This window comes from Myotis yumanensis, unplaced genomic scaffold (assembly GCF_028538775.1).
Source record: "Myotis yumanensis isolate MYYU_CA2020_CCGP unplaced genomic scaffold, mMyoYum1.0.hap1 SCAF_4, whole genome shotgun sequence".
NCBI lineage: Eukaryota > Metazoa > Chordata > Mammalia > Chiroptera > Vespertilionidae > Myotis > Myotis yumanensis.
In genome coordinates this window covers 103,024,297-103,034,949 of record NW_027223755.1, presented here as the reverse complement: position 1 = coordinate 103,034,949, position 10,653 = coordinate 103,024,297, and the positions used below count along the sequence as shown (strand labels likewise).

Here is a 10,653-nt window from a genome sequence, read left to right as displayed (position 1 = left end):
GAAGAGCTGGCACTGGGAGGGAGCAGGGAGGGTCCCCCAGACACCCTGGAGGGCCTGTCTTCATCTCATGGGCAGCATCCTTGCCCGGCCCCAGGCTCAAGGAGAGGAATGAATATGAAGGTGGATCCAAGGCAAGAAGGATGTCACTCGGGCATAGACTCCAGGAAAGTTGCGAAGACCGCACTTGCTCCCCCAGCTCACCACGCCTACCTGGACCCAGGTACCCCTCCATTTACAGACCAAGGGGCCCCCAGAGTCACCCTGTGGGAAGAGGAGACAGGTGGTCAGTACTCAGGGCCCCTGCAGGCAGGAGCAACGGACGGAGGCCACAGTCTGGGGGTCTCACCTGGCAGGAGTCCCGGCCTTCGCTCCCAGCACACAGCATGTCGTCCTTGATACGATTGCCGTAATGCTGCCGACAGATCTCATCCGCCACGATGGGGACCTCCACTTCCTGCAGATTTTTGGGCAGCAGCGACTCTGTGAGAAGAAGCCCAGTGAGCCTGTGGTCCTGCTGGGGCGGACAGTCACAGGCCGCGGGTTCTAGAACCACACGCTGAGCCTAAGTGCCCCCAGGGGGACCCAGGGAGTCACCCAAGACCCCAACTGTCTGGGTTCACTCGAGGCCAATGGGCTGATAATCTCTAGGCTGACACTGTGGGCACCAAGCTCCAAAAAGAAACAGAGAAATATATTTTTTTATCCACAAATAATTTTTATTGGGATAAATCAGAGCAAGTGCTTTCCCCCAAGAAAGGCACAGTGACGGCCCTACTGTCAAATTTGACTTTGTCCATTTAATAGTGAATCCTTGAGCACATCACTGAAGTTCTCTCTCCTCGTTCTCCATCCCATTATCGAGACTCAGGGAGAACGGGGACCCCCGGAAGGGAGGACACAGACTGGTGCAGAGTGAGGGAGAGAAATGCCCATGGCACCCTGGCCAGTGTTTCCAGTGGTTAGAGCACTGACCCGAAGGGTCCCAGGTTTGATTCTTGGTCAAGGGCAAGTACCTGGATTGCAGGTTCAATCCCCAGCCCGGGCTGGAATGGCAACTAATCGATATGCTTCTCACATCGATGTTTCCTATCGCTCTCCCTTCCACTCTCTCTAAAAATTATTGGAAAAAATATCCCTGGGTGATATTTATTTTAAAAAGATGCCCATGGCCATGCCTCACTCTTGCTACTTTGGTCTCTGCTCCTTAACAGACTCCTCTCGAGCTGTCTGCCTCCTACACCCAAGGGAGACCCCGGAGAGAGCCCAGCTCAGACCCCAGCTGAGCCTCCTCTGTACAGCCCGGCCCGCCCCCTGCATCGCCCTCAGTCTCCTCCTCCCACTCCCACGTGTCTCCTGGTTCTCACCTTCAGGAGCAATGTGGCCCCAGCCAGTCACCCAGCACCGTGTGCCTGGGGGGAATGCGGAGGAGGCTGGCGGGAGGCGGATCCACTTGACGAGGTTAGATGGTTGCACGGGGGCCTCTAGTTTGAGAAGTGCCACGTCCGCCCCATCTTCTGGTCCCTGCTCAAGGCTGTAGTTGGGGTGGCGGATGATCCTAGCCACCTGCACACTGTCATTGTATGAGCGTCTCACTTGTCCTAGTTGGACCTTAATGTGCCGAGTCTCTGGGTTTCCCCTGGGGACAGAAGGCCAAAGGCTTCTGAGAGGCTGTGGCAGGGAGTGTGCCAGCCCCTCAGAGCCCAGAGACCTCCCCTCTGTGGTGGGCAAGAGGAGCACCAGGGAGCTGAATCCTGGTGGGGGGTCTGCAGCCACTCAGCCCAGCATCTGCCCCCAACACACATCACATGCCTCCCGACATTGTCCACCCCCACGGGTGCTGGCAGAGTAGGGACTTACTTACCCTGGAATGCAGTGGGCAGCGGTCAGCACCCACTGGGGATAAATGAGGGAGCCCCCACAATTGAGATTCCACTTGGAACTTGTTGAATCAAAGACCCACAGGCCCACCTGCCACGGCCACGCCCCATTGGCAGCATCATGCCCCCCCACGATGCCCACCATCTCAGTCCCTGGGCCAGGATCTGGGAAGCAGAGGAGGAGCCATCAGGGATCCAGACACCGCTGCCCAGCACTCAGCGTGGCCCCACCCTGAGTCCCTCCCAGAGCCACCCTCAGAGGGGGATCGCCACCCATCCCAGGGGCGGCCTCTGAGAGGTCAGAGTCAGGCTTGGGGGTCAGGACCCACCTGAGGTGACAGGTACGGAGCCCCCCAGACAGGGGAGAGTCAGGACCAGCAGCCACAGCATCTGCAGGGGGAGAGGGCAGGGAGGAGAGCCAGTGAGGAGATGTGGGGCGGGGACACAGCCTGGGAAGGGAGAAGATGGGGCTTTGAGCAGCGTCCTCACCATGCCAGGTCTGTCTGCCTCTGTCCTGGACCCTCAGAGCCCCTTTATCCTCCTGCCCAGACAGGCCCAAGGGGAAGCCGCCCTCCTTTGGGGTGGGGCATGGGAGGAGGCACGGCTTATCCCTTCAGTGGGACCAGTGGTGACCAGCAGACCAGCTATCAGATAAGAAACATGGTGTTTCCTCTCTGAGAAGACACTCAGTATTGGTGCTGGAGCCCTAGCTGTTTTGACTCAGTGGATAGAGTGTCAGCCTGTGGACTGAAGGGTCCCAGGTTCGATTCTGGTCAAGGGCACATACCTTGGTTGCAGGTTCCCCAGCCCTGGTCAGGGTTCTCTCTCACATCAATGTTTCTCTCTGTCTCTCCCTCTCCCTCCACTCTCTCTAAAAATCAATGGAAAATATCCTTGGGTGAGGATTAACTAAAAATAAAACTAATAAAAATATTGGTCTGGAAACATTTCACTGGTAAGCTGACAGTTTGCACATGAAAAAGAAAGAAATGAGATGCTTTGCTCATCCTGTACACTGAAGGGTCTCAAGTTCAATTCCCAGTCAGACCACATACCTAAGATGAGGGTTCATTCCCCAATCGGGACACGTACAAGAGGCAAATGACCGATGTCTCTCACTTCTCTCTGCCTTCCTCTCCCTAAAATCCATAAGCATATCCTCGGTGAGGAACTAAATAAATGATAAGTAAATCAGATGCTCTGAAACAACACAGAGCAGGGGCACGGATGGGATGGGGGCTGGCACCTGAGCCAAGAGCAGGGGCAGGGGGAGGAGAGCAGCAGGCCCAGTGCCCCCCTGCCCCCATCCTTCTTTTGAGGCTCCCAGTGTCCCCCAAAAAGGACAGACTCGCTGGACCTGCAGACAGAGTTTGCCAGCAACACCAGGAGATGGAGGAGGCAGCTTCCCTGGAGCCTTTGGAGTTTGTGGGACCTGCTGACACCTTGATTATAGACTTCCAGCCTCCAACACTGTGACAGAATAAAGTTTCATTTAAAGGTCTGGGTCTGTGGCATCTGTTACAGCTGCCCCAGGACACTCAGGCATCTGCTCAGCTGTCCTCATACATCCTATGCATGACCAAGCTTTGTCAAAATGCACAGCAAAGGGTGTGAGAGGTGCCAATTTAGTGCTAGTTCTCCTCACCTCTCCTCACCTCCTGCACACGCCTGCACCCCCACAGCACTGGGAGCCAACCCCCCTCTCACACTCCCTGCTTTCTGAATGGAGGAGCTCTGTCCCCCAAGTTCAATCCCAGGCAGAGGCCAGCCACCCCCCAGGGACAGACTTTTCTGCCCTTTGACATTCTGAGAATCATTCTCCACCAAGCATGGGACAGGACCAGACAGTGGTTTGAGAGGAGAAGGAAGAGGGCTTCCCACACTCCTGAACCACGCCCGGTCCTCTGTGCCCCGTGAGCCCAGTGAGGAGACCATCAAGGGATGCTTTGCAGCACCTAGATGAGCTCAGGTCTCTAGAAACCCATCATTCCCTCCTGGGGCCAGAGTCCCTGTCATCCTTGCTGAGATGTTGGTGTCTCCGGGGGCACCCTGAATCCTCAGGGGACACTGGGGATCTTGACAGGAAACAACCAGGATCCAACATGGCGGGGGCCCTGTGGAGGGGGGAGCGAGCACCCAGGAGGGAAGGGGCTGGGTTCCCAGACCCAGCAAGTCCCACAGGCCCAGGGGGGAGACCTCTGGGTGATAAGGGGGCTTCCTCCCTCCATGCCTCTGCTCTGGACAGAGCCCCCACCTTCACCCACCTCAACAGTGGATGTGGGTTTGGGGCTGGTTTCAGCCCAGATGACAGGAAGGCAAGTCACAGAGGTGTCAGCGAGAGGCCACAGGCCCCAGCGCCCAGCCTGATGCTGGACCCAGGCTTCCCGTCCCCCGGCACCAGGCTGGGCGATAACCAGCTGGGCCAGACCTGGGAAAAGACGGCATTTGGGCATTAGGAGCAGATCTGCCCCAAACAGAAAGAAGAGGTTTGAGGGTCTGGGGGGAAATGTCATGACTATCATTGGCAGATAATACCATCTTCCTCCCAGAAAAGCCAAAAGCCTCATCTGAAAAGGTTCTAAGATTAAGTTTCCCAAGGTGTCTAGATGGAAGACAAAAGTTTTACACACAAATCAGGAGAGAAAGAAGGAGAAACTCATCTTTAACCCCAGGCATAGCTAATGCGATGCCATATGGTAGAGACCCCATTCACGGCCAGGTCCATACATTCCTAATCTAGAGTCCGTGACAACCACAAAACTTCCTTGAGGAGGACACTCACACAAAATAAAATGTCATTCAATGTTGTTAACAGGAGACGGTGTCATCCAATATCAACTCTTCCAAAATCCTAATAGAATGTGAACTGCAGGAAAGTCTGGAACATTCAAAGTGACCCCCAAGTTTGCCAGGAGGAAAATACAGGTCTGGGTCTCCCAGGAAGCCACAGGGCAGAGTGAGGCAAACTAGGCAGCTGGTACCATAAAGCTGTGGGAATGGGAACCGAGTGGCCGTCCAGTGACGCAGGGCGGCTAATGGCCCGGCCAACATGCCCATCCTCCTAGACCAGCCTCAGTGACAGCACAGCAGCAGACAAATGCACGGTATCAGCTCACAGCAAAGAAGGAGGAGACGGCATCCGTGAGGGGCCGCTGGGAATCAGATGGAGGGGATGAAGAAGAGGGGCTTGGGGAGAAGTGCAACCCCCTGTTCTGGTGCTTGGGTGAAGCCACCTCACTCTGCAGGACACATGCAGATGGGGCCACCTTGAACGTGAGGGACCCAGGCAACTCAGATCTTGGCAGGGGCTGAAGAGGGTCACCCAGCTCAGAGGAAGGTGGTGAGAGCCAGGAGGCTGGACACACGGTCAGGACCCAGGCCGTCCTCTCCCTCCTGCAGTCGGGGTCACCCCAGGAGGAGGGTGAAGGATCCATCTCTAGAGAACCTTTGGTCCCAGCAAATCAGAGGACTGGCATCTGGGAAGCCCAGGTCTCCGCCCAGTCATCTTAGAACAGAATCAACTAGTCCACCAGCCAACCAGCCTGACAGATGTGAGTCAGCATTTGAACTGTTAATAAACACTGTTGTTTCTGTTCCTTAGAAAGTATTGTTGCACCTGATTGCTGTGGCTCAGCAGGTGAGTGTCAGCCCAGGAACCAAGAGGTCCCCGGTTTGATCCCTGATCAGGGCACATGCCCAGGTTGCTGGCCCAATCCCCAGTAGGGGGCGTGCAGGAGGCAGCTGATCAATGTTGTCCCTCTCTCTCTCATTGGTGTTTCTATCTCTCTATCCCTCTCCCTTCCTCTCTCTAAGTATACTTGTTTATGGTGGTAATTTTTAGCAGAAACCAGCCCAAACCTTAGTGATTTGCTCTTACATATGAAGAAAACTGTTGGGGCTGACCAGGAAAGCATTGAATTGGAAAGTTAGAAACCAAAGTAAAAACAAATGAAAAAAAAGTTATTCAAACCTATTCAACTAGCAATGATGAGAAATGGAAGAAGTTTGAGTACGTTTTCAGGGAGGTAGGAGAAGATACTGCATTTATGAAACAAGGATTACATACTGTTTTCTTCTCATAGAAGATAATAACCAAGCAGATAATAACCAAGTGCCCTTGGACGTTAAAAATATAACAAATTAGTCCGAGCCAGTGGTTAGAACAATCGTCAGAACAGTGCCCCACATAGAAAAGCGTCACAGGTTCGATTCCCCATCTCCACCGCACCCCTCTCCTTCCCTCTCCATCCCTTCCACTCTCTCCAGAAATCAATGGAAAGTATATCCTTGGGTGAGGATTAACAAAAAAAAATTTTTTAAAGAACAAAAAGGGGGGCTTCCTTTTCTTTAACAACCTGAAAACAAAACAAAGCAAAAAAGGTGTGCTCAGCTGGCCCACCACTGGATGATCCATGGGCCATGCTGCTCCGCCTGCTTCCCCTGCCACCAGAGGTGCATGGACAGCTGTGCAGACAAGTAAGAGCCAGGTCTCAGCGGGAGCAGCTGTCACAGGTGCACCTCAGACCCGCTGCCCAGAGCCTGAGCCTGGGAGGAGCTGCATTTGGAATAGCTCCCCCGGGAGAAGAGGCAACTGTGAGCCATCGGACACTGCTAGTCATTCTGCGCAGCCCCCAGACTTCCTGGGCCACTCCCTGAACAGATGCTGAGATGGGAGGGGAGCACCGGCTGGTCTCCAAAGGAGCCACAGCAAGTCTCTCAACAGGCTAGAAACTAGAGCCAGGCTCTCAAGTGACCAAGGAAATGACTTAGTGCCCAGGAGGGTGACCGCCCAGGGCTTCTGTCCCTGGCACAGCTGGGGAGCAGCCCCTTCGGGCTCCAGCAGATGCTCTTCCTGGGGAAGCCAGAGAGAAGGGCTGGAGGGCAGAGGCCATCCCTGCCTCTGCAGGGGTCCCGATCATGTTCTCCAGGTCCCCTCCCCCTCAGCCCCACCTCTGTGGGCCTGTCCCTGACTCGCACCCCTCGGGGACCTCGTTCCTGGTCCCAAGCCCTTCAGAGGCCTTGCTTGCTCCACTTGTCCACTTACCATCAAAATAGGGCGAGGGAGCGAGGGACACACCGGGGTTCACCTGGGCTACACACCTTCCTCCTGTCCATGGCAGCCACAGCTCTACCTGCTCTGGGTTAGCAGAGTCAGGTACCCCTGCTGTTAGAGGTACGTGTGCCCCCCAAAACATATGCCTAAGTCCTACCCCCTGGCACTTGTGAATGGGACCTCCTTTGGAAATAGCCTTTGCTATGTAATCAGGGTTGGATGAGGGCATGAAGGAGAGGCCCTCATCCAATGTGACTGGTGTCCTTGTGGGAAGGAGACAGAGACAGACAGGAGGGCAGACCATGTGGCCATGGAGGCGGAGACTGGAATTAGGCGGTGCAGCCAGGAACACCAGGGATGGCCGCCCCCCAGGAGCTGGGAGGGAGCCTGGGATGAGTTCTCTGCCTGAGCCTCAGAGAAGGAACCCTCTTCTGGCGGCTGATTTCAGACACCTGGTCCCAGAACCAGAGAGTAAATTCCCGTTGTTTTAAGAGCCCCAAGTGTCTGGTAATTCCTTAGGCAGCCACAGGACATGAAGACCCCTGCCACCTCACTGCCTCTGCTTCCTGCTGCCGGTACCTCAACACCAGGAACACAAAGAGACAGGGCACAGCTATGGCTGCTCAGGGGCCTCTGCTGTCCCCTGGCAGAGTCAGTCCCCTTCTCGGGACCAGGACTGACACCCCTGTGCAGGGAGGGGAGCACCACGCCCCGAGGTCCCAGCAGTGACCCCGCGGGGCTGCTCCTACTTCCAGAGTCATTGCCCCGGCCTCCAGGGACATGGCCCCAGGTGACAGTCACTGGGGGGGAGCGAGGCCCCAGGTGACAGTCACTGGGGGGGAACGAGGCCCCAGGTGACAGTCACTGGGGGGGAGCGAGGCCCCAGGTGACAGTCACTGGGGGGGAGCGAGGCCCCAGGTGACAGTCACTGGGGGGGAGCGAGGCCCCAGGTGACAGTCACGGGGGGGGAGCGTGCCCTGTGGCCGGCAGGACCGGCTTCCTGCCCAGAGAGAGCCACCTTCACAGCTTCAGCTGTGCTTCCCAGGTCCCGCCTTGAGGGTGTAGTTTTGATGCCTCCACTTGGGCCCCAGTGTGGAAGCTGCACCCCACAGGTCTAAGCACCACTGTGGTTGGGTGGCCACCAACCACCTGGGTCCCTGGTTGGGAGATGGCAAATGAGCAGCAGGTGGGCCTGGGCCTCCCACCAGCAGCAAGCTCATGGGGAGGCGGTGCCTCTGACCATCACGTCCAGCCAGAAAGGAAAGCCCTGCCCTGGCCCGTTGGGATCCTTGGTTACAGCGTCAGCCCTGCACTGAAGGGTCTTGGGTTCAGTTCCCGGTCAAGGGCAGGCTCCTGGGCTGTCATTCCCTCCCTGCGCCCCAGTTGGATTGTGTGCAGGAGACAAGCAGTCCATGTGCCTCTCTCACATCAATGTTTCTCTCTCTCCCTCTCTCCTTATTTTGCTCTGAAAGCAATGGGAAACATATCCTCAGTGAGGATTCAAACAAAACCTGGGCTGTAGGTTCATCCCAGAGCATGCAGGAGGCAACCAACTGCTCTCTCTCTCTCTCTCTCTCTCCTTCCCTCACTGCCTTCCACTCTCTCTAGAAAACCAATGGAAAAATACCCTCTGCTAAGGATTAACTAAAGAGAGAAAGCAAGGGCCATGCAGCTGCTGACAGGGCAGGGCCTCTGGCAGTGCGTTCCCCCGGGCCTGTCCCCTGGGCACCATCGGACCAGGCGCTCCAGCAGTTTTTCCAGCCCCTTCTCCTCGGGGCTCCGATGCCAGGGCAGGGCTCCCACCCGGCCAGCCATGGCTCCCACGGTCTGGACACCAGCCCTGGGGTGTCCTCTCCACTCCCACGGGAGCCTCTAGGCCAGATCCCAGAGCTCCTTCTCACAGTCACTTCCTCTCTTGCCAGCCCTGCAGGGCTGGGCTGCCTCTAACCCCTTACAGACTAGTGCTCAGGAGAGGAGGGGCAGGTCTCAGGGAGAAGCCTTTGCATTATAAAGGGGCTCAGAAGGCAGAATAATGGCCCCCAAAGACATCCAGGTCCTAATCCCCAGGAACTGAGAACATGTCAGGTTACCGGGGAAAGGGGATAAGGGATGCAGATGGAATTAAATAATAACCAGTGACCATGAGAGGAGGGTCATTCCGATTCTCCAGGTGGACCACATGCATCACGGGCCCTCAGGAATGCCACAGGAAAGGCTGGGACACGTTCCAGAAGCTGGGAAAGGCCAGGACCTACAGGAGGAACCAGCCAACACCTGGATTCAGCCCATGAGAGCCATGGTCCCCTGATGGCAGGATGGTGAGATGATTCATGTGCCCGGGGTGAGCTGTGACAGCAGCCACAGGAGACTCATACCGGATGAGTGTGCTGGCTCTCGGTAAGGGGGGAGGGGGGAGGGGCACTCTGCGGGCTCAGGGGACCTGGGGACTCGAGTTTCCTGGGCAGCAACCGGATGTCACCTTTCCACACTGTGTTCTCGCCAGGCCCTGGCCTTGGCCATCCATCACCCCAGGAAGCACCCCTGTCCCAGAGCTCGGCGACTGGTGGCGCTCACTCTCTGCCCCACGCCTCCCAGGCCCCTTCTGCTCTGTGTGTGGCCTTCAGTGACCAGCGTGTTGGCAACTTTCTCCACGGCCTGCCCTGAGCTCAGCATCCCCCCAAAACCCCTGCTCTATGCCTCCGTTGTCATCACTGCTTCCCATGGCCGGCCAGGCAGCAGCGTCCAGCTCCCAGGCCCCATCTCAGTGGCCTCCTCAGGTCCCACCTGGCTCCAGCTGCTGAGGGCTGGGCTCTCAGGAGCCACAGTCAGAGGCTCTGCTGCCTCGACACAGGAATCAGGGGTCAGGGACTCACCGTCTGGAACTGAGTTCCTGGGAGGAAGGATACCTGGAACTTGGCGGGTGGCAGAGAGCAGCAGGGAGGAGAGGTGCCCACGGTGTCCCTTGTTGGGGGCGGGGAGGGCTGGACACTAACCAACAACAGGGCACGTGTGAGTTTTCCTGTGAGTGCCTTCTCCCAAGTCCTGACTGTCCCCCGGGCACCCGTGATAGAGCGGCCATCACCTCTATAGCATCTCCCTCCTGGACCAATGACATGAGAGCAAAGGGCAGAGAGCAGGAGGGAGGTGGCAGCAAGTGAGAGATGTCAATCAGCTCTGATGGGCAGAGGCAGATGGAGGAGGGGGAGGGGCACACAAATGCCTGCTGACAGGGGCTTGTTCCCATACAGGGCCCTTCACACCCACAGAGATGCTCAGGATGTAGAAGCCAACTGACCCCAAAGGAAACTGAGCAGGAAACGTACAAAGGACAATGTTCCCTGGAAGCATTATGTTCAGTGAAATCAGCAGGCGCAGAGGCCACACTGTGTGCTTCTGTTTATGTGAACTTGGAATGGGACAACCAGTGGGTCCGGGCTGCCTGTCACTACCTGAGCCAATTCAGCAGAGACGGGGTTGAATCATGTAGGAGCGTTTATTCCAGTCCTGGCGGCAGGAGGGGAGAGCAGCAGGTCACCCACAGAAATCTGCTCTGCACCCCCCCACCATCAGCCACTGCTTATATTGGGTAGACGGACAGAGATGACGGGGAAAGTAGGAAGGACAGGCATGGGAACGTGGGCACAGGGTAATCATTACAGGTTATAGGTCATGCAGGCTGGGGTTTAGGGGTCACAGAGGGTGGACGCCTCCGGGCACCCGGGA

General features: G+C 56.6%; 1 protein-coding gene across 1 annotated transcript in view; it reads right to left on the bottom strand.

The window, feature by feature from the left end:
- Positions 1-96: 96 nt before the first annotated feature.
- LOC139009525 (uncharacterized) overlaps positions 97-10,653 on the bottom strand; it is a 28,398-nt gene continuing 17,841 nt past the window's right edge. The window contains exons 7-11 of the mRNA XM_070413793.1: positions 2,207-2,267; positions 1,862-2,030; positions 1,365-1,636; positions 347-480; positions 97-261 (exon numbers count right to left, since the gene is read on the bottom strand). Coding sequence (XP_070269894.1) covers positions 97-261; positions 347-480; positions 1,365-1,636; positions 1,862-2,030; positions 2,207-2,267 — 801 coding nt within the window. The remainder of the gene's footprint in view (positions 262-346; positions 481-1,364; positions 1,637-1,861; positions 2,031-2,206; positions 2,268-10,653) is intronic.